The sequence below is a fragment of the Hyla sarda genome, chromosome 3, assembly GCF_029499605.1.
Source record: "Hyla sarda isolate aHylSar1 chromosome 3, aHylSar1.hap1, whole genome shotgun sequence".
Taxonomy (NCBI): Eukaryota; Metazoa; Chordata; class Amphibia; order Anura; family Hylidae; genus Hyla; species Hyla sarda.
This window is the reverse complement of record NC_079191.1, coordinates 241,765,290-241,789,614: the sequence shown is the minus strand read 5'-3', so window position 1 is coordinate 241,789,614 and position 24,325 is coordinate 241,765,290. Positions and strand designations below refer to the sequence as shown.

The 24,325-nt window shown below is 45.3% G+C and overlaps 1 protein-coding gene across 1 annotated transcript in view; it reads right to left on the bottom strand.

Moving 5' to 3' along the window:
* CCN6 (cellular communication network factor 6) overlaps nucleotides 1-7,318 on the bottom strand; it is a 28,857-nt gene extending 21,539 nt beyond the window's left edge. The window contains exons 1-3 of the mRNA XM_056563591.1: nucleotides 7,274-7,318; nucleotides 4,257-4,545; nucleotides 673-915 (exon numbers count right to left, since the gene is read on the bottom strand). Coding sequence (XP_056419566.1) covers nucleotides 673-915; nucleotides 4,257-4,545; nucleotides 7,274-7,318 — 577 coding nt within the window. The remainder of the gene's footprint in view (nucleotides 1-672; nucleotides 916-4,256; nucleotides 4,546-7,273) is intronic.
* Between the last annotated feature and the right edge of the window lie 17,007 nt (nucleotides 7,319-24,325).

Here is a 24,325-nt window from a genome sequence, read left to right as displayed (position 1 = left end):
GAGGTCGAGATAGATGGACTGGATAGGGGACGGGATAGGAGGTCGAGATAGGAGGTCGGGATAGGAGTACAAGATAGGAGGTCGAGATAGGAGGACGGGATAGGAGGAAGGGATAGGATGACAGGATAGGAGGTCGGGATAGGAGGTCGGGATAGGAGGTCGGGATATGAGGATGGGATATGGGGTTGGAAAATGACAGCAATATATGAGGATGGGATATGAAGTCAAAAGCTTCCTCCTTTGTTTATTTTCCTCCCCAGCAAGGATTAGGAAGGAAAAACCGGGCAACGCCGGGTACTCAGCTAGTATATATATATATATATATATATATATATATATATATATATACATATATATATATTCCCAAATAATTTCCAAAGGAACAGCACACCGTGTGGATCTGGGGGGTGCCAGCGGCGAAGGAGCCCGGTCAAGGCAATTCACACATCCGAAGTAAACCGCGGCACTCAATGGATAAGGTGCAGAAAGTTGTGATTTATTCCATACTAATGCAAAGCAAGCGACGTTTCAGCTGCCATGCAGCCTTTCTCTGGAATAAATCACAACTTTCTGCACCTTATCCATTGAGTGCCGCGGTTTACTTCGGATATATATATAGATAGATATGTATACATGTAGATGCATACATGTATATGTTTACAGCTTACATACCTGGTATGAACTTGAAGTCTGTCATAGTGGGGTTCTTCTCCAATGCACAATTTGTTAGATCAGGCTTTTTTTTCATAAGTCCTGCGGTATCTATACAGCGGCTGTCAGATTGTTTAGAATCCAGTATAGGGGTGCATCCAATTGTGTCACTTATGCATAAGCATGTGTAAAAGGGACTGGGATGAAAAGACTGTCCATTTTGATAAAGCACCCCATTGAGTTCACACCCAACAGCGAATATATCTGCAGATTTAAGAAAAGTATCAATGTATAAGTATGTGGTAGTAACCTATAATAACACGTAAAGTTTACATATCTGTTAGATGTGCCCCCTTCTTTATATAAAGACAAAGCAGCTAGAGGTCTGGTGCCACCATGCTTATGTTTACAGATATCATAAAGTCTTCCTTAACACATCTTTGTGAATTCAGAAAGGAGCTCTAGTTGGCAAGCAGTTTGGCAGTGCTTTGCTTGAATAGTGCCAAAATGGGCAGCCGCAAGAAAGTTGTGGTCCATGCATAACTTCATGATTTTACAGATTGGAGTGAATTGGAAGATTTGTGTTATATTTTTTAAGTAAGCAATGCTATATAAAAGAAGTTATTCTTATCATTTTTGTAGCAAACTTATGTATGTGAACTGTATGAGCACACTATTAATCCCAGTGAATAGATTTCGTATTGGACCTATTAAGGGTGATTAAAAAATGGTGTTCAGGGATGAATATTCACTTTAATACTTACAATCACTGTTCTAGGAAATAAATTGTATTGTATGATTACATATAAAAACAATGTTTTTATATATGTAACAGTGAAGCCTCTCCAAAAGACCATTCCTTTGAATCCCCCCCCCCCCCCCCCCCCTTTAGTCCACCATATGTTATGCATTGTGGCCATATTCTTTAAGAAAAAGGATGTTCTTCTTAAGGGTACGTTCACACATGCACAGGATTTGATGTGCAGGATTTTCTTCTGCAGATTTCAATGTAAACTAAATGACTGAGCACAGCTTCTAAACTGCAGTTACAAATCCTGCACATCAAATCTGCGCAGGATCCTGTATGTGTGAATGTACTGTAAATAGTTTTTACTGTATTTAACTTTCCACATTAGTGCAGCTTTTTTCAATTGCTGCCGTGGTGTTTTTCTCAGCTGCACTGGTAAAAGGGCCGGGTATCGCGTTTTCCCTGGGCACAGCCATTGCCGAACTACAGGATTTTGCTATAGGTCTGGTTATCCTACCAATCAAGAGGCTTGGTCAGCAGACCAGTGTTGGGCTGGGTTAGTGAGGCCAATCTGGGAGCTTGGCTGTCTGAATCCGATTTGCCACTTTTTCTATGACAGTTATTGTACCTTGCATGGTGCGCTTGTAGATATTGTTCAGGCTAATGTCTGACTTCTTTCATGGATTAACCCTTTCTACGCTGGATTGGATTTTCCTTTAGACTTCTTGACTCCTCTTTGCCTGCCATTCCCTTACTTGTGAGCCCTTTTGGTTATTTGACTTGGCGTGGTTCCTGTTTACATATGTGGATTTCCTTTGGATTTGATGTACAGTCTCTCTACCTTGTAATGACCCTTGGTTGGTTGGTTCCTCTCTTGCCTGACCGCTTCACCAGTCAGCAGCTACTCTGCATACACAACCCGGGGATACACAGCAGTGATATTTAGATCCCTGTGTAAGGGTTAATGGGTGAAGCCCCACATTTTCTTGACTCTGCTGTAAAACTGCAGTTGTGAAATTGAAATAATAAAAATAAAAAAAAATTGCACAAAAACCATTCTCGCAAGATTTGCTCTTAAGATGATTCTTCTCCCCTTCTGAACCCTGGCATGAGCTCAAGAAGTTTATGTAACAATTTGTAGGGGGCTTTTCCAATTGTTTTGTGGAAATTTACATTTTTGAATTAAAATACATAGGATTGAATTTTTTTATTTTTTTTGTGAAACACTTGTGAAGTCAAAACGCTCATTTTACCCACCTTGTGGCTGGGCTGGGGTTAGGTTTGAGCGTGGAGCCCTATGCTGACAGTACATGTGTCAGGTGCTGCAGTCGCACTATTACATGAGGCAGGAGACTGTGTTGAAATAAAAACCTGCAAGTATTTCCACATGTTGTTGTCAAACTGTGGAGAGGGTTGAGAACACTGACTGACTGACTGTCAAGGCTATTTTTGCTGCTGCATTACTGACAGAGACACTGCATGACCCAGAGACAGGAGCTGGTACTGCAGAGAGCCGTAAGGCCATAAACTAAGTGCCACAATCTATAGATGGATCAGTAAGGGTACCAGGGTAGGTGAAGAAAGCCTCCCTGTGGACACTATGGGGGAGATTTATCAAAACCTGTGCAAAGGAAAAGTTGCTGAGTTGCCCACAGCAACCAATCAGATCGCTTATTTCATTTTTCAGAGGCCTTTTCAAAAATAAAAGAAGCAATCTGATTGTTTGCTATGGGCAACTCAGAAACTTTACCTCTGGACAGGTTTTGATAAATCTCCTACTATATGACCAGTTAGAACTGTAGGCAGGTTGCAACATAATGACAACCACAACTGCCATCCTTTCCATAAGCTGTTGCACTTACTAGTAACTAAGACTATGCCTCATTCAGAGGACTGCTGGGCTTTTGAACTGTATACAATCTGCAGCCACCAAGCTTTTGTCTTCAATAAGAGAACAATTTTTAATTAAGTTGAGCTTATCATATCACTAAATTTCTTTTTAGGGTAGGGTCACTTGTAGTACATTTTTTCAAGCTGCGCATGCCCTACAGCAGTTACAACAGCGACCTCCCTGCTGTGGCCTGGTAGCTCTGTGTGTCCACTTATAGTGGCGGATTTCTCGCTGTAGACACAGTGCCTGCTCATAGCAGAAACGCAGCGGGAAATCCGCCACTACAAGTGGACACACATAGCTATTCGGCCACAGCAAAGAGCTTGCTCTTGTGACTGCCATTGGTGCATCTACAGCATGAAATACGCTGCAGGTGTGCTACGTATGACCCTACCCTTAAATGGGTACTCCGCCCCTAGACATCTTATCCCCTATCCAAAGGATAGGAGATAAGATGTCAGATCGCCGCGGTGCCGCTGCTGGGAAGCCCCGGGATCCCCGCTGCGGCACCGCGCTATCATTACAGCACAGAGCGAGTTTGCTCTGCATGTAATGACGCGCAATACAGGGGCCGGAGCATCGTTACGTCACAGCTCCGCCCCTCGTGACGTCACGGTCCGCCCCTTTCAATACAAGTCTATGGGAGGGGGCGCGGCGGTCGTCACGCTCCCTGCCATAGACTTGCATTAAGGGGACGGGCCGTGATGTCACGAGGGGCGGAGCCATGACGTCACGCAGCTCCAACCCCTGTATTGCCCGTCATTACGCACAGAGCGAACTCGCTCTGTGCTGTAATGATAGCGGGGTGCCGCAGCGGGGATCCCCGGGCTCCCCAGCAGCGGCACCGCGACGATCTGACATCTTATCCCCTATCCTTTGGATAGGGGATAAGATGTCTAGGGGCGGAGTACCCCTTTAAGTATTTTGTACAATGAGTCCTGTATACTTTGGAAAAAAGTCACTTACATTTACAAATCCCAACTTCAAATTTGGGTGCATCAGCGGAGTAGTCACAGTACAGACCTCTGTGGTGATCACATGCTTCTGCTTCATTACAACTTTCACCCAGCTGTTTAGCACAAATTTTACAGCATCCACAGCCATCTTTGACCAGGCTTACACCCAACGGGCATGAACGCTTATGTGAGCATTTGCACGGCCAGTGACAAAACTCCCGCCGCTGGAAGACCTCCGACTCTGCTGCTTTGTCCACTGCCATGACCAAGTTTGCAGTTTCTTCAATACTGCAAACAAACTAAAAGATATTGCACTCAGTCAGAATATTATTACCTACAAAACATAATAGGTCATGTCCCAAAGTCCAATTCATCCAATTCATTATATTTCTCATTACATATCATAATTCTCAGTTAGGTTTTGATTTCATAAAAATTGCCGGTATACATTTCAAATAATAAAAATCCTACCTGTGAGAATTGTGGAGTGCTACAAATTTTCTAAACATTATTCAATATTAGGATTATTTCTCATTTCAGTGAAACCTCTCCATAAGACAACTCCTTACCCAGACCCTATTTTCTGTGACAGATTTCTAGTTCCTCATTTATTATGGTTTCTCTTTTTTTTTTTTTATCTTTAAAGAAAACCACCAGCCTAAAAGAACAATTATCCGTGAAAATTTGAGTGGTTGTCTCTGTAGTATTTGCATAAATATTCACAGGAACTGAAATATAATTAAAGCCAGTGACACACAACATATCCCCTATCAAAAACATAAGGAATAAGTGTCTGATCGGGGGTGGGGGGGGGGGAGGGGGATCTCTTGCTGTTTTCTTTTATCACCTAAAAATAGTCTTTTGTAGATTTTGTGATATTACTATTCAGGGGTTATAAAATGTTTTCTTTGTGTAGCTAATTTTTTACATTCAAATATTATTACAGCTTTAATGGAAAATTGCTATAAGCTCTGGAGCTATTATTATCTTTGTCTACTAAAAGCATAGACTTCAGTAGTGCAGACCTACAGTTGCAAGAAAAAGTAAGTAAACCTTTTAGAATTATCTGGATTTCTGCATTAATTGGTAATAAAATGTGGTCTGATTGTTATCTAAATACCAATTTTAGGCAAACAGAATCTAACTAAACTAATAACTTACAGACAGTTGTACCATGAATGTCAATTATTGAACATACTGAATAAACATCTATGGTGCAGGGGAAAAAATTAGTCAACCTCTGAATTTAATAACTAGTATATACCCCTTTATCATCAATCACCTACACCATGTATCTCCCATAGCTGAAAATAATGTTTGCACAATGTTTAGGAGGGATTTTGATTTTTCCCCTAGGCTTATTGTTTGATGTACATGAGGAGTGAATGTTTGCCTCTCTAGTCTGGTCCCACAGAAGACCATTTCTAGCACAAATTTCCCGAAAGTAATAGTTGCTATGATTAAAAATTCCATCCTAACCCTGTCCACTCTGGTCTCCAATGGGCAATTAAGCATCAGAACTGGACAGTGGAACAATAGACGTAGGTGTGGTCTGGTGAAACACATTTTCTATTACATCAAGTGGACAGCTTTGCACGTGTGCATTACATGCCTTGGGAAGAGATGGCACCAGGTTGCACTAATGGAAGAAAACAATGTGAGGAAAATGACAATGGGTTCTAGGTGTCAAAATGGGTCCTAGATCTCAATCCGATCAAGCATCTTTGGGATGATCTGGACCTAAAGGCGTTTTGCAGGATTAGAAAAGCGGAGATGATTTCTTTTTAATAAAAACTGCACCGTACCTGTCCTCAGGTTGTATATGGTTTTGCAGCTAAGAGCTAGAGCGAAGTTGTTATACCACACACAACCTGAGTACAGGTGTGGTGCAGTTTTTGGTAGAAATTAGCTCTGTTTTTCTCATTCCTGGTAACCCCTTTAATCTGCTGCTAATATTGTAGTGTAAGGTAAAAACAGGCAATTTTGTATATACTTTACCCACACATGTATATATTATCATTAAAGTAGTGTCACCTCAGGCATTCAAATATATAACATGTAGCCAAAAGTTAAAAACTGCTTATAAATGGAAAGTAGAACAGTAGTAAAACCAGACTGATCAATAGCTTTGGCAACATACGCGTAGCACAAGAAACAGAGCCAATGATAATTTCCTCCTAATATTTAGTAATATTTGTTCTAATTTAGGCTTTATTTTTATTTTAAACTATTTATTTATGGATTTTTTTTTATATGTTCAGTGGTATTGGACTTGATAACATTTGTAGTAAGCAGAGGTTTAAGCCAAACAGGATGAATGTTACTGCATTTTCTATATTTTGTAATCCTGACAACACTGAAGAACTAACAGTCACAATGAAGCTATTGCAAAACTACAACTCCAAGCATGCTGTCCGGGCATGCTAGGAGTTGTAGTTTTACAACATTTGGAGGTGCACCGTTTGGACCACTGCAATAGATAGACTTAACATTGCAAGGTTTGACACCACACTGATACTTATAACCTCCTCCAACCTAAAACAAATTACAACTCATGCCAGAAAGTAGGCATTTAGCACACAGACTCAAAATGAATCTACAATAAACTAAATCTGCCCGTGGCCACACTTCCTCAGGTGTCAGAATAAGGATTTGTCAAAAGTCATAACCCCCTTAGTAGAGATAAGACTCAGTTAAATATCACATCTCAGTTATGTAAAATGATATCCGCTCCTACTTCTGTAACAAATGGGTGAAGCCTTTAACCTGATAGGGGGGAATGTAATAAACAAGTAGTCTTCTATATAAGGGACGATGGTTATAATGTACATAATTATATCTACACAACCCACAGAAAGCAAAAAAGAAGTAGAATGCATAGTAAATCTAGAATGGATGGATGAGATGGCACAGTGGTATGTCAGCCATTCCTACAGGCATATTTAGGGCTTTTAATATTTTTGTAAGAGTTTAGATAAGTCTAAACCTGCTGTGATATAGGACAATAATGAAATGTTGAAAACTTACCTGCTGATAGTATGTGGTTAGGAGAGTAAAGAGAAGCCACTGCATGTTCCTTAAGCTCGAAATAGAACTGAGAGATAGAAAGTGTGCAGAAGTGGATATGAGCGAGCACAAAGCTCCCCTCTGTCTCCTCTGCTAGTCTTACCTTTCTCTAAGCACACATGGACTCTCACACACATACATTCAAGGGTACAGTCATCTGCGTCATATACCCACAGCCTCCAAGGCCTTCACACTCGGCTCTTTGCTTTTCCTTTATTTTTTTATTCAGCCACAACGTGTTTACATGAATGGCAGTAATTCAACAAATAAACAAGCAAACAGAATGATAGTTATTTAGGCGCTCCAACTGTGAGGGATCGGGTATTGGGCTTGTATTTTTTTGTTGCTTTTACATTGATTTTGATAGAAATCTTGTACATATTAGATTATCACTACATTATTACAAAGATTTACATATTATTAAGGCATTACTGTCATTAAATGATAAGTTGATACAGTGGGGATCAAAAGTTTGGGCACCCCAGGTAAAAATTTGTATAAATGTTAATAAAGAAGATGGAAAAATCTCCAAAAGGCATCAAATTACAGATTAGACATTCTTATATGTCAACAAAAGTTAGATTTTATTTCCATCATTTACACTTTCAAAATAACAGAAAACAAAAAAAGGGTGTCTGCAAAAGTTTGGGCACCCTGCAGAGTTAATATCTTGTACTGCCCCCTTTGGCAAGTATCACAGCTTGTAAATGCTTTTTGTAGCCAGCCAAGAGTCTTTCAATTCTTGTTTGAGGTATCTTTACCCATTCTTCCTTACAAAAGTCTTCCAGTTCTTTGAGATTTCTGGGCTGTCTGTCCTGCACTGCTTTTTTGAGGTCTATCGATAGATTTTCAATTATGTTGAGGTCAGGAGATTGTGAAGGCCATGGCAAAACCTTCAGTTTATGCCTCTTGATGTAATCCCCCGTGGATTTTGAGGTGTGTTTAGGATCATTATCCATTTGTAGAAGCCATCCTCTATTTAACTTCAGCTTTTTCACAAATGGCATCAAGTTAGCATCCAAAATTTGCTGAAATTTTTTTGAATCCATTTTTCCTTATACTCGTGAGATGTTCCCTGTGCCACTGGCTGCAATACAACCCCAAAGCATGATTGATCCACCCCCATGCTTAACAGTTTTACAGAGGTTCTTTTCATTGCTCGTTCCGGCCAAAAAGTTCAATTTTAACCTCATTGGTCCACAGAACTTGTTTCCAAAATGCATCAGGCTTGTCTATATGTTCATTTGCAAAGTTCAAACGCTGATTTTTGTGGTGAGGATGTAGAAGAGGTTTTCTTCTGATGACTCTTCCATGAAGATCATATTTGTACAAGTATCTCTTTATAGTGGAATAGTGTACCACAACTCCAGTGTCTGCCAGATCTTTCTGGAGGGATTGTGCAGTCAAACATTGGTTTTGAATTGTTTTTCTCACAATCCTGCGAGCTGTTCTGTCTGATATTTTTCTTGGTCTTCCAGATCTTGCATTAACTTCCACTGTTCCTGATGACTGCCATTTCTTAAGTACATTCCGAACAGAGGATATTGACATCTGAAAACGTTTTGCTATCTTCTTGTAGCCTTCTCCACCTTTGTGAGCATCAACTATTTTCAGTTTCAGATTTCTAGACAACTGCTTAGAAGAAACCATGGTGCTGATTGTTGGGGCAAGGTCAGATGAGTCTGGGCATTTAAAAGATTGACATCACCTGGTCTTCCCAGATGATGATTGAGAACAATCCATGACACTGGCAGGTCTCAGCTTTGCCAAAGGGGGCAGTGCATGCTATACATTCTGAAGGGTGCCCAAACTTTTGCAGATGCCATTTTTTGCAGATGCCCCCTTCCCCATAAACAAATGGAATGTTTTCCTGTCACTATAGAATCTCAATAGATGGCAATGCATTTCGGAGCCAATTCCACCAAAAGGTGTGTGGAAATTAAATAAATAAATAAATACTTGTCCAAGGGACTGAATCGGGAGCACAATTTTCTACCTACAGACCGATATAATTGCTTGTTTTTTGCATCACCAATTTTATTTTCTAATGACATCACTAATTTTACCACCGAATCTACAGTGAAATGAAAAAAAATATTTGTTGGGAGAAATTGGAAAAAAAAAGCAACTTAGCAACTTTTGTGGGTTTTGGTTTCTACGCAGTGCACTTTTCAGTACAAATGACACATTGTCCCTCATTTACTAACCTGAAACCGACCAGTTTTGTCGGGTTATTTGGGGGCGGATTGTCTGCGACAGCGTGCGCCTGGAAAATCCGACAAACCTGACATTGCACTGTGAAAAGCTGAAAAAAGGGCGCAGTCAGTCGCAAAGGGGCGTGGTAAGACCATAAAGGGGCATGGTTTCACAACCTGACCTATTTACTTTTGAATTCACAGAAAATCCACACCACATACTGTAAGTTTCTATTTATTTTTGGGAAAAGAATAAAAAACGGGAAAAGGGTGATTCAAACTTTTATTAGGAAATGGGTTTATTCACTTTTTTTCACACTTTATTCACAATATTTTAGTCCCCATAGGAGACTGTTACCTGCAATCTTCAGATTGTATACACTGAGCAATTCTGCTATAGCACAGCATTGATCAGTGTTATCAGCACTCCATTGCTACAGGCTGCATTAAAGCATAACAGAGAAGCACCGATTAGATGTCAGGGAAGCAGGTAAAAGACATCCCTCTGTCCTTAGAGCTGATCAGGATGCCGCGATTAGCTACCCTGAGCTACCAGCACTAGATTTTGGCACTTTTAGACATTGCAATCAACTTTGATTGTGGCGTCTAAAGGGTTAATATCGGATGTTGACCTGATCAGCAATGTTTGCATTAGCCACGGGTCCCGGCTGCTAATAGCAGCTGGGAGCAAGCGTGTATGAAGCCGGCTGAGCTCGCTTCATACCTCTGCCATGCCGCTGCACCACATAAAGATGGTGTTCTGAGGCAAGGGGTTAAAGTGGCGCTTGCTCAGGACATCCAGAATGTGAGTCCTGGATCCCCGAGCGGTGCCCCCCTCCCCTGGATGTTGTAGGCTGGTGGCGTAAACCCTGACTCTACTTGCCCGAAACAGGCCTAAATGCTTGTAGAAATCACCTGCCCAGCGCCCAGAGCTGAATGTTCTGGGTATCGAGTGATATGATTTCTACAGCTCTGTGTTTATGCAAACACCTTGTGTGAACTGACACTTTTCAAACCTCAAAGGTTCTTACTTATAGCCCCAAATAACTTTTTGGACAACATTTATAAAGGCTGTGCTAGGTGCAGGCCCAGCAAAAAGTCACAAACAACATGTTTGCGCTAAAATGTGTGACTTTTTACTGTGTCAATGCATAGCCAAAAGGGGCATGACCTTCTGCTGCACCAAATTTACAAGAATTTAGGCCTGCCTTACGGGCAGCCTAAGATGCACCAGATTTTTTTTTAGATGCATGCACCTTTTAAGAAATCAGAAAAGTGGGGTGGGTAAGATGGAGGGCAATTTATTTAAGACTGTGAAATCAATACACTTGGTCATCTTGGTAAAGGCCACCCTTTATTTGTGGTAAATCTGTGATTGTAATATGGAAATGTGGTGGCCCAGTACGGGATGGTGTTTCTCCCTACTACTTCTGCCCTGTCAGGCAGAGTCTCTCCATGTCCCCAGGACCCCCCTTTATGTATTATCCCCTGTGTATATAAGTTATGATATTAATAATGTACTGTTTCTTTAATTGTTATACCATGTGATTGTTACCCAGGAGGCACTAGTGACCAGGTGACCCCCCAAGTGACCTATGGGCTCATGGCACAGCCCCTCTATATAACCAAGGGAGGGGCTGCAATCTCTCTCTCTTAGTTCCTGGGGTTCAGTGCAGTCAAGTCGTCTCAGTGTGTGTGTCCGGAATATTGGAGGCCTCAAGCCTAAAGTCTGCAGGCACCTGTCAATTGCAAGTAAGCCAAAGTCATCTAATTGTCAGTCATCAAGTCAGTCAAGTCTACTGTTTAGTCACCGTGGCTTGTACCAAAGTCTGTATACTGCAAGTCCCAGCGAGTCTGCAAGGTCCCCCTGTGTCACTGGTCACCTCCTTGGGATATTGGCTGTAATGCATAGACTGTGTCATCTGTCTACCCTCAGTAAAGCTACCGTTTGTCTTTGTCTTCATTGCCCCCGTGCCTAGCCCAGGACCAACAGTATTACTTTCGGGTGGTTAAGGCTAAACCACGCCCTGGCGTCACGACAAGAAGGGGTTAATAACATCTGCCCCTTGGATTATAACATGAACCTGCACCTCACACCCCAACGCCATAACCTTTTGGCGTCACGAACAGGAAACGTGTGTGTGCCATATACCAAAAGTCCTCACCCTTAGACTGAACTGTGACCAACACCATTTGCAAAATTCGCAAGCCGACATTTGCGCCTGAAAAGTGTGCGGGACTGTTGTCATTGAAAAGTGTTTTACTCATGGCGCTTGTGAAATAGAGGGGGAGGTGAAGGAAAGACTGTTGTTTGCTGCTGTGGAGTGTAAAGAGTCGGTACCTGAAAGAGTTAAATTGGTCTGATGTTATCCGCGAGCACTCGAGCGGTTGCAGCTCCACCCCATCAGTCCCCAGCGGTGACGCCTCTTCAGTGTTGCGAGGAAGAACCAAAGATCCGCCCTGTGTTGCACAGGGGAAGACTTTACCATCCAGACTGAAAAAGGAAGTTTCCTGGGCGCAGCCATATTGGAGGTTCCCTGGGCGCCCCCCAGAGTGCTTCCGCCAGCAAAGACTAAACCTCTGCAGCAGCTCAACCAGCTTCTTAAAGCAACAGCGCACTCAATTCACCTTAAAGTGACAGCGCACTCAATTCTTCTTTAAGTGAAGGCACACAAAAAAAAGTCTACAAGGCACCCAGCTCTCCAAATCAACCTGGAGGCGGTGCCCCTTCATCTCCAGCAGCAGGATAATTTGCTGTCCCAGCGTCCGGAATGCTGCCAGTCCTGCCTGCAGTCCACATCAACCACCTGAGTGTTCCAGCGTCAGCACCTGTATTCATGGGGAACCCTGTCCTCCCTACCTACAATGGAGACCCCTTAACCTGAGGGATTTCAAAGAAAGGATCCAGAGTCTGTTTGTCTTTCACACTTTCCCTCCTAATCAACAGGTGCCATTGCTCACAGGACAACTACAGGGGTCAGCACTAGAGGAAGTCCGCACCTGGCAGCCTCCGAGAAGGCAACTGTAGAGCAGATCTTTGAAGGCCTGTACCAGGTATTTGAGTCACATTCTCCGTCAGAGGTACGTCTCCGACTGTATGAAAGGCGACAGAAGCCAGGTGAGACTTTAAGAGCTTATGCCGTAGCCCTACAGAATGCCCTAGAGACTGTCTAAAAACGTGATGGTGTAACTCCCGAGCAGGGCAACAAGGTGTTAATGGACAGATTTATCGATGGGGCTCATAATAAGTGGGAAAAAGCCCAGTTGAGAATGTTAGCAATCCAAAACCCTAATTTGCCCTTCCCCACTTTTAAGAGACTGGCTGTTCAAGTGATTGTGTCCGGGACTGAGTTAGAGGAAGTTTGTACCCCTGTCCAAGAGCCACTAGGGGCGGTAGTTAGGCCCATACCACCACCATCACCGGCCCCCGCCCCAGTATCATTTGCTTTGCCAGTCACCACACCATCTGACCTACAAAGTGTTAAGCAGTTGACTATGGCGGTGAAGGAGCTTGCCACCCGGGCCGCTCCACCTGAACGTGAACAGCCCCCACATAGACAACCTGTTCCAGTTCCCCGCAATCTTAACCCCCACTTCCTCCGCCCAATTGGCCCTCGGGGACTCAAAGGCCCTTTGTACTTACTGCAATAAGTCAGGACATTGGAAGATGCAGTGTTGGGATTTAAACGGATTTCCCCTGAGGTCGCGGACCAGCCTTCAGGAAAACAGTCACCAGGTCCAAACCCCGAACGACCCGAAGTCAGGACTCGCACTTTATGTCGCCTCCTGCCCCTATGTAAAAATTGTTGTAAAAGGTGTACAGTTGGAGGCGCTGATAGATACAGGGTCACAAGTGTCTACTATACCTAAAAATGTTTATTGTGTGAGCCTGATGATGTTGATTTCAGAGAAGTTGCGGGTAACAGGCAACCAATGGATTTGGATGCCCGTTTTACATGGATATTGGGAGCCAACCATTCAGTTAGGAGAGCATGTACTTAGAGGGCAGGGAGTAATTGTAACTAGTGTATCAGGGGATCTGCTGAGTTTATGTTGGGGATGAACATTATTTTAAAAAACTGTTTCGCTGAAGTAGTAGATTCCTTGCATGCCTCTCTCTACATGTCTCCTTCAGGTCAGCGGGCGGTGCAGCACCACTTGAAAGTTCTCCAGGCAGAGCAGAAGTTTGACAACAAGCAAGGTGAAATCTGCAGAGTGCAAGTACAAGACATCAGGTCAGCGACCTTTCAACCTAACACAGGGACCATCATCTGGTGCTGTGCACATCCTCGAGTAAGGAACAAGGACTATCAAGCCCTGCTGGAGCCTATGCAACTCGAAGATCAAACCCTTGTCCGAGCTGCGAGAAGCCTCAAAGTTACCAACGGGAGAGTCCCAGTCCGGTTAGTCAATCTGTCTGATGCTGCTACTGTTTTACCTAAGTACACAAATAGAAACAAGGGTCTGGGTGTATTTTAGCAACTGGGTGTAACAAGGTGCACCTGGGTCTCCACGACACTCAGTATATAACCAATCCACCATAGAAAGCACTCGTACAACACTTTATGTTCCAAGACTTTTACACTTTACTTCCAATGTTTCTTCATATAAGAATACTTTTCATACAGGAATAGTGTACTTGAACATAATGCAAAATCATCCAGGGCATACTCGCCCATACGTGATCACAGCCTTAAAACGGCTGGTGAGCTTTCTACACTGGTCTCAGAGGAAGCAGGTTTCACAGCACTATTGGACATGTTCGCATTGAGCTCCGGCTGGAGCCGAAGAGGTCCGTTGTAAGGCTGTGATCACGTATCGGTGAGTATGTACTGGGTGATTTTGCATTATGTTCAAGTACACTATTCCTGTATGAAAAGTATTCTTATATAAAGAAACATTGGAATTAAAGTGTAAAAGTCTTGGAACATAAAGTGTTGTACGAGTGCTTTCTATGGTGGATTGCCTAAATACACCCCAGTTGCCCAGCTGTATTTCATAGTCAAGGGACATTCTAACAGAAGGCAAGGTGGCCCGACAGCGTGCGACCCAAGTGGCTGAAGGATTCGGTGCAAGTACTCCTGAGCCCTTGTGGGCGCAACTCCTAGTAGGAGATGATACTATTCTAAGGGATCAAGTTAAGGGAGTCGTCAAAGTCGCCAAAAGGTATCACGAGGCTTCTAATAAACATCCCACAGACTTTGGACATATATCTATTATCCAGCACAGAATCCTCATGGCGACAGTCCACCTTGGACTTAACCAGCGGGTATTGGCAAGTACCTATGGCCATCGAGGACCCAGGGAAGACCGCCTTTGTGATACCCATGGGACTGTTTGAGTTTAAGAGTATGCCGTTTGGGCTATGTAATGCCCCTGCTACATTTCAGCATCTGATGGAACGATGCCTGGGCCATCTGAACTTCAAAGTGTCCTATTGTACCTGGACGATGTCATCATGTATTCCAAGTCCAACCAGGAGCACCTCAGTGATCTGTTAGACATCTTCCAAGTCCTGATCAATCATGGGCTGAAGATCAAGCCGTCAAAGTTTCATCTGCTTAAGCCACAGGTACACTACCTGGGTCATGTTGTCAGCGCTGAGGGAGTCCAGCTTAATCCTGAAAAAGTGGAAGTTGTTAAGAATTGGCTTACCCTGCGCACAGGGAAAGATGTCAGGAGCTTCCTGGGATTTGCCTGCTACTACTGCCGCTTCATTCCCCACTTCACCCAGATTGCAGAACAGCGAAGATTACATGTTGAATGGTCTGAAGAGGAAGAGACAGCTTCCTGAGTTCTAAAACATCTGCTGACAGAACCACCCATCCTTGCGTATCCAGACTACAGTCAGCCGTTCCGGCTGTATACTGATGCCAGCTTCGAAGATCTGGGGGCTGTCCTGTCCCAAGTTCAAGAAGGGCAAGAGTGAGTGATAGCCTATACCAGTAGTAACCTGCAAGGAACAGAATGATGCAAACTACAGCTCCTTCAAGCTGGAACTTCTCACCCTTGTATGGGCTGTGACTGAAAAGTTTAAGGACTACTTGCCTGCCATGCCATTCACTGTCTACACAGATAACAACCTGTTGGCCCATCTCAATACTGCCAAGTTGGGTGCCGTTGAGCAGCGTTGGGCCTCAAGATTGGCCAACTACAGTTTCACCATCAAGTACAGGAGCGGCAAGTCAAATGTCAACGCCGATATACTGTCTCGGATGACCCCCGGCGAAGAACCACCTGTCGTAGACAAGTGGGAAGACATGGAGATGCCCCCTTTTTACCAGAAGTTCGTAAATCAGAATGTTGTGACCGCCCATGGGGGCGGTGAACCCAGGTCCAAGAAGGTCCAAGAAGACCTATACACCTGGAAGACTCTACAAGACGAAAGTCGAGTCATGGGGGGATCTGTTGGACTACCTTCTGATGAAAAAGGAACCAACCCGTCTATGCCGGGCCCAGTGTGACTACAAGTTGAAATGTCTATGGCGACAGCAGAAGCGACTGTTGTACCGGAATTCTTTGGATCTGGTCTCTGATTATCGACCTTATCAGATTCTGGTTCCCCGAAGAGACGCGGCGATGGTCCTCAAAGCATTTCATGATCAGTCTGGACACTTTGGAGTCCACAAGACCGAGGCTACTGTCAGGCGAAGATTCTACTGGATTGGGATGCAGAGCGACATTGAGAAATAGTGCAGTGAGTGTGCACTCTACAACGCCACCAAGAATGTGTGCAAGGACGCAAGAGCACACCTCCATTCCATTCAGAGTAAAAGGCCTAATCAGTTGGTCCCACTAGACCATGTCTCCTACCCGGTCAGGGTACACTTATGCTCTCACCATTGTTAATCATTACTCCAAATGGGTTGTCGTAGTACCTCTTGCAAGCAGCTTCTGTATCCAAGCAGGAAGAGTGGCCCTGATTGTTGCCAGAATTGTTGGAGATTTACAACAACACAGTCCATTGTTCTACAGGGTACACCCCTTTCTACCTGATGATGGGGCGGCATAGGCAGCTGCCGAAGGACCGAACGTTTAGGCTTCAGGCCCCATTCAATAACTCCCCGCAAGCCTCCATGCAGTGGGTCTCTGACCATCAAAGAAGGATCCAAGAAGCAAAAGAGATTGTTGGCATAAAGATGGGCTAGGCTCAACGAAGACAACAGCAAGATTATAACCGTCACGCCTCTGCCAAACCCCTCCACCTAGGTGACAAAGTCTGGCTGCGGAAGTTCCCGAGAACTCATAAACTGGACTCTATCTGGGAGACAGAACCATATACAGTGACAGCCGTACCTTATCCAGACTCTGACATGTACGAGGTACAAAAACTTAGGTACCAGCCGCAAGTTGTCCAACGTAACAGAATCAAGCTATGTCACAAAGAAGACCTACCTGTGCTCCCCATACCTTCACTCCAGCAGTCAGACCTACAAGGGAGTACATGCCAGGAGAAGGGATCCATCCTTCCATCGATGTTCCAATGTTCTCTCCCAGCCAACCTGTAATCTTCTGTATCGCGCCAACACTGGGACCGATGCAACCAACATTAGTCTCCACACCAGCCCCCGTCCTGTCACCGTTGGCGCCGGTCTATACTCCAGTCTAATAATCAAAACTTTGGGGCACATTTACAAAGCTGTGCCACATGCGCATATCCTCAAAAGATGCAGATACTGTGCTCGCTTCAAGGGGGAGGAAAAGAGGCAGAGAAGGAGCCTGAAGTGGGCATAGCTTTGCATAGAGGAAACATGCATGGGGTGCGCCCTCCTCACATGCAACCTTAGGGGTGATTTGCGCCACACCAAAAGATGGAGAAATCTATACCAGCTATAATGGCAGTGAAAGGTCCCCTTACCTTACTCCGGATTGCCAGAGTAATAGTGTACCCCAGTGAAGTTAACATACCTGGGACAGGGGGAAATGCACCTTACTAAAATATTTCCAAACTTTTTTTTTGTTTTTACAAGAACAAGGTTCATTTATTTTTATGGCAGTGGTATTCCCTAACAGCAGTGGCCTCTTTCAGTGTGAAAATGCAATGTATGTGCAACATAATAAAATATGTTTATTAACTACAGTATTTATCGGCAGTATATCACTTTAGACAAGTAACGTGTTCAGCTGATAATTAATTGTTTTCAATATACAGTATTACTTTAAATGCTTAAGGGAAAACATATCTTTAACTAGTGCAGTCTGCCATCTGCTGGAAATAAATGAGAAGCTACTGTCATATACTGTAAATATCTCAAAGCATATGATCTCTTAAAAGGGTCTCTTGTTTTCTGTAAATAATCTTCAATCACAGCATAGAAAAAAGTTATACATTACTCTAATGTACACAATTGGAGATCAGCGAACTTTTAAAAAATTTGATTCGTCCGATTCGCCTTTTCGGGCGTTTCGGGTCTAATTTATTCGCTGCGAATCTACTGTATATTAAAAAACGGCTATTTCTGACCTACAGAGAGCCTCAATAGGGGTGTAGAACACTTTGCTTTGTTCTAACACGCATATGGAGTGTGCTGGGGTAGTGAAATAATACTGTTATTCAGTATGACATGCATATTACAGGCATCGCTGCGCTGGGAACAACTTAATAGAGAGAGAGAGAGAGTTTCCTCTCTTTTCCTCCCCTGTCACCTTTTAGCTCCCGTACTCCGCTGTCTATTGGCAGCATGGAGGGGGATGGAGATCGCTCTGAGCTCTGTACCGGCCGCAGTGAGGTGTCTGAAGGAGGTCAGGGGTCATTGCTACAGATCAGTAAGTCATCTGTATGTTTCTGTGGAATACACTTAGCTCAGCTCCTGGCTCTGACAGCAGCTTTCCTGCCCCAGAGGCAGGCTCTGGTCTCTGTCAGTCTATAGATCCCCATAACTGTGTTATCTACAGATCCCCCATAACAGTGTTCATTCACAGCTCCTCCATAACAGTGTTCATTCACAGCTTCCCCATAAGTGTGTCATTCACAGCTCCCCCATAAGTGTGTCATTCACAGCTCCCCATAACAGTGCTCATTCACAGCTCCCCATTACAGTGTGTCATTCACAGCTCCCCCATAAGTGTGTTATTCACAGCTCCCCCATAAGTGTGTCATTCACAGCTCCCCATAACAGTGTTCATTCAAACCTCCCCCATAAGTGTGTCATTCACAGATCCCCCCCTAAGTGTGTCATTCACAGATCCCCCATAAGTGTGTCATTAACAGATCCCCATAACAGTGTTCATTCACAGATCCCCCATAAATGTTTCATTCACAGATCCCCCTATAAGTTTATCTAAGGACCCCACCATAACAGTGTGTGATCTGCATATCCAACAAAGGTGTATCATCCACAGATCCCCCATAGATGCGTCATCCAGAGATCCCCCCCCCATAAGTGTGTCATCCACAGATCCTCCTATAACAGTGTATCATCTAGAGATCCCAATAATAGTCATCTACAGATTATGCATGGGAGTGATTCTGGGGTCTGATTCTGGGGTTTATATTATGCGGGGCGGTGATACTGGGGTCTGTATTATGCAGGGTGGTGATACTGGGGTCTGTGTTATGTGGGACGGTGATACTGGGGTCTGATTCTGGGGTCTGTATTATGGTGAAGTCTGATTCTGGGGTCTGTATTATGTAGGGCAGTGATACTGGGGTCTGATTCTGGGGTTTGTTTTATGATGGGGTCTGAATTAAAATACTTATCCCTGCTAAATAAATACTTTTGGCTGTTGAGGGCAATCCCCTCTTTTTCTATTGTGCTCACTGTAAGTTACTTACAGCAGGGACAATATATTGAAAATATTCAGAAAAAAACAGGAGTAGACCATATAGTGGCTGAATGGCACAGCCTGGAGTTGACTGAAGCATGAGGAGACCATTGCAATTTAAGATTTTTAAATGTAAATTTAAGATTTTGAAATTGAAATGGAGGATTTTCAAATTAAAATTTTAACTCCCAAGTTTTAGTGTCCCAGGCCCCGGCGTGTGGGTACAAAGGACCAAATATAACAAGGAGTCACATGTCACATGGCAGCACAATGACAGAGCCTGGAGGTGGCATCAGTATGAGGAGACCATATAGTGGCTGAATGAATGCCTGGAGTTTGTGGCAGCATGGGGAGACCATATCGTGTCTGAATGGCACAGCCTGGAGTTGGCAGCAGCATGAGTAGACACTAAGGCTTCACAATCCCTAAGATTACAAGATGAATTTAGAAATGTAAATTGAATATTTATGGTAGCTAGTGCTACCATAAAAAATTTTAGGCCCACGCCCAGGCTCAGCAGCATCAGTAAACCATATAGTGTCTGAATGGCACAGCCTGGAGGAGGCTGAAGCATGAGGAGAGACCATATAGTGGCTGAATGACTGCCTGGAGTTAGTGGCAGCATGAGGAGACCATATAGTGTCTGAATGGCACAGCCTGGAGTTGGCAGAAGCATGAGGAGACCATTGAAATTTAAGATTTTGAAATTGAAATTTTAGCTTACACTTCCAAGTTTTGGTGTCCCAGGCCCCAGGTTTTGGGTACAGAGGACCAAATCTAACAAGGAGTCACATGTCACATGGCGGCACAATGACAGAGCCTGGAGGTGGCATCAGTATGAGGAGACTATATAGTGGCTGAATGACTGCCTGGAGTTTGTGGCAGCATGGGGAGACTATATAATGGCTTAATGGCACAGCCTGGAGTTTGTGGCAGCATGCAGAGACCATATAGTGGCTGAATTGCACAGCCTGGAGTTGGCTGAAGCATGGGGATACCATATAGTGGCTGAATGAGACATTCTGGAGGTGGCAGCAGCATCAGGAGTCCTGAAAGTTACCGTAATGCAGAGGAATTTCTGAAACTGGGGACCAGCACCTTAATTATGTTTTGCAGCATCCATGGCAACACAATGAGAGTGCCTGGAGGTGGTAGCATCAGCATGAGGAGACCATAGAGCAGCTCAATTAGAGAGCCTGGAGGTGGCAGCATCAACATGAGGAGCTATTCAGCCACCATTATTGCAAGTGCCATAGTACTCCCCCTATCAAGAACTGTGTTTAATGAAATGTCCGGTATTTTCGCATATTGCGAATATAATTGCGCACAAAAGTGTACGGGACTTTGCTATTGAGATTGTGTTTGACTGGTGTGCAAGAAAAAGTAAGGGGGGAGGCGAAGAATTCTATGTGGTTGCAGTTCCTACCTGAAAGGGTTATAGTCAGCGCCGGGCCTTCCCGCACGTGTGAACAGCTGCAGCTCCTCCCCGCCAGGCCTTTGCTGCAGTCACCCCTCCAGTGCCGGCTGGCCAGAACAAAAGTTACCTCCTGTGTTGCTGGGGGGAAGAATTTTTCGCCTGTACTAAACCGGAAACTCCTTCGGGCACAGCGAAAATTTTAACGCATCGGCAGCTGCGCCCGCATTTTTACACAGCACCTCTGCTGCAGAAGCTCTGCAAAAGCTAAAAGAAGGATCCGGACAGCACAGCTGGTACAGTACACTGCAGGAGCGGACCGCACACGTTGCCGCAGCAAGCTACAGTTCTTCTTAAAGGGCCAGTGCACTATAAAGACTCAAGCTGCCAGATCAACGCACTCAAGTTCCAGATCAGCACACTCAAGCTGCATTTAAAGGGCCAGCGCACGCAAGCTTCATTTAAAGGGCCAGCGCACCCAATCAAGTATACAAGATGTCGGCACCTACAGCACCACAACCATCTCCTGACCAGTAGGATGGTGGTGCGCCTGCGAACCCGCCGGAGGGGTCACCACAACAAGCAAGGAGAATGTTACCTGCTTCACCTCCAGTTCAACGTCTCAACTTGGGAGCTCCTGTAGCCGCACCTGTCTTCCTGGGGAATCCAGTGCTCCCTACCTACAATGGGGATCCCTTCACATTGCGTGACTTCAAGGAGAAGATACAGAGTCTCTTTGTTTTCTATTCTTTTCCCCCTAATCAGCAGGTGCAGTTACTCACGGGACAGCTACAAGGATCTGCATTGGAAGAGGTCCGCAACTGGCCAGCTGCCAACAAGGCTATAGTGGAGCAGATTTTTGAGGGTCTCTACCAAGTGTTCAAGTCTCACTCCCCATCTGAGGTATGCCTACGGTTATACGAATGACGTCAGAAACCAGGTGAGACCCTTCGGGCATATGCTGTGGCGTTACAAAATGCTTTAGAAACTGTTCAGAAGTTAGATGGCATTACGCCCTAACAGGGTAACAATGTGCTTATGGATAGATGGGGCACAAAATAAATGGGATAAGGCCCAACATAGGATGCTGGCAGTGTAGAATCCGGATATATCTTTCCCTGCCTTCAAGAGATTAGCCATAAAAGTCATTAAGTCAGGGCCCGAGGCAGAGGAAGGTAGTACCCCTTCTGCTGAGAGATTAGGAGCCTCTGCCAGACCAACACAACCCTTACCACCTGTTGTTGCACCAATATCTGCCCCTACAGGTCCTGTGCCTGCGGACCTGCAGAGTGTCCGACAAGACATTGAGCAGTTAACTAAACCTGTTAAAGAACTGGCGAGCAGGTCTAGTCCACCTAGTCAAGAAATACTTCCACCTAGAAAACCTGCTCCCCGTCTTGCCAATCCACCTCATTACCCCCCTGTGAGGCCTCCAGGGACTCAAAGGCCATCTGTAGTCATTGTAATAAAGCAGGGCATTGGAAAAAGTCAGTGCTGGGCTTTAAACGGGAATCCCCTTAGGTCGAGGACCGCCCCTCAGGAGCAACAACCTTAGGTCCAGAATCAACCGGCACCAAGTCAGGATTTTCTATGTATGTTGCCCCATGTCCTTATGTGAAAATTATTGTAGAGGGGGTACAGTTAGAGGCCCTGATTGACACAGGTTCCCAGGTATCCACTATTCCCCAAGAGGTGTTTTATAGGTATTGGGGGCCTGAAATGTTGTGTGAACCCGATGATGTGGATTTTAAAGTGGTGGCAGGGAACGGGAAACCAGTACCCAGGCATGTGTACTAGGAGCCCACCATACAAATAGGAGAGTATGTCCTTAGAGGACAAGGTGTTTGTTACGCCGAGCGCTCCGGGTCCCTGCTCCTCCCCGGAGCGCTCGCGGCATTCCCCGCTCTACAGCGCCCCGGTCAGACCCGCTTACCGGGAGCGCTGCACTGACACTGCCGGCGGGAATGCGATTCGCATACCGGGACGCGCCCGCTCGCGAATCGCATCCCAAGCTACTCATCTGTCCGGGTCCCCGGCTGTCACGTCCTGGCGCGCGCGGCTCCACTCCTTAGGGCGCGCGCGCGCCAGCTCTCTAAGATTTAAAGGGCCAGTGCACCAATGATTAGCTTCCTCCTGCTCCATGTCCATATAACCTCACTTTCCCTTCCCTGCTTTGCCGGATCTTGTTGCCCTTGTGCCTTGAGAAAGCGTTTCCAGTGTTTGCCATATCAGTGTTTCCCGACCTTCTGCTATCACCATTGACTACGAACCTTGCCGCCTGCCCTGACCTTCTGCTACGTCTGACCTCGCCTCTGTCTAGTCCTTCTGTCCCACGCCTTCTCAGCAGTCAACGAGGTTGAGCCGTTGCCGGTGGATGCGACCTGGTTGCTACCGCCGCAGAAAGTTCATCACGCTTTGCGGCGGGCTCTGGTGAATACCAGTAGCAACCTAGAACCGGTCCACCGACACGGTCCACGACAATCCCTCGCTGACACAGAGGATCCACATCCAGCCTGCCGAATCGTAACAGTAGATCCGGCCATGGATCCCGCTGAGGTGCCGCTGCCAAGTCTCGCTGACCTACCCACGGTGGTCGCCCAGCAATCCCAACAAATCGCCCAACAAGGACAGCAGCTGTCGCAGTTGACCGCCATGCTACAGCAACTTCTGCCACAGCTACAGCAGCAACCATCTCCTCCGCCAGCTCCTGCACCTCCTCCGCAGCGAGTGGCCGCTCCTAACCTCCGCTTGTCCCTGCCGGACAAATATGATGGGGACTCTAAACTCTGCCGTGGTTTCCTGCCTCAATGTCCCCTACATTTGGAGATGTTGTCGGACCAATTTCCCACAGAATGGTCGAAGGTGGCTTTCGTGGTTAGTCTCCTGTCTGGGAAGGCCTTGTCATGGGCCACACCGCTCTGGGACCGCAATGATCCTGTCACTGCCACTGTTCAGTCCTTCTTCGCTGAGGTTCGTAGTGTCTTCGAGGAACCAGCCCGAGCCTCTTCTGCAGAAACAGCCTTGCTGAACCTGGTCCAAGGAAATTCTTCTGTAGGCGAATACGCCATCCAATTTGTACCTTCACCTCTGAATTATCTTGGAACAACGAGGCTCTCTGCGCGACCTTTAAAAAAGGCCTATCCAGTAACATCAAGGATGTGCTGGCCGCACAAGAGATTCCTGCCAACCTGCCTGAACTTATCCATTTGGCCACCCGCATTGACATGCGTTTTTCTGAAAGACACCAGGAGCTCCGCCAGGAAAAGGACCTTGATCTCTGGGCACCTCTCTCCCAGTATCCTTTGCAATCTACCCCTGTGCCCCCCGCCGAGGAGGCTATGCAAGTGGATCGGTCTCGCCTGACCCATGAAGAGAGGACTCGCCGCAGAGATAAAATCTATGTCTGTACTGCGCTAGTACCGAACATTTCCTAGTGGATTGCCCTATTCGTCCTCCACGTCTGGGAAACGCACGCACGCACCCAGCTCACGTGGGAGTGGCGTCTCTTGGTGTGAAGTTTGCTTCTCCACGTCTCACTGTGCCCGTGCGGATTTCTCCTTCTGCCAACTCCTCCTTCTCAGCTGTGGCCTTCTTGGACTCTGGTTCTGCGGGAAATTTTATTTTGGCCTCTTTTGTTAA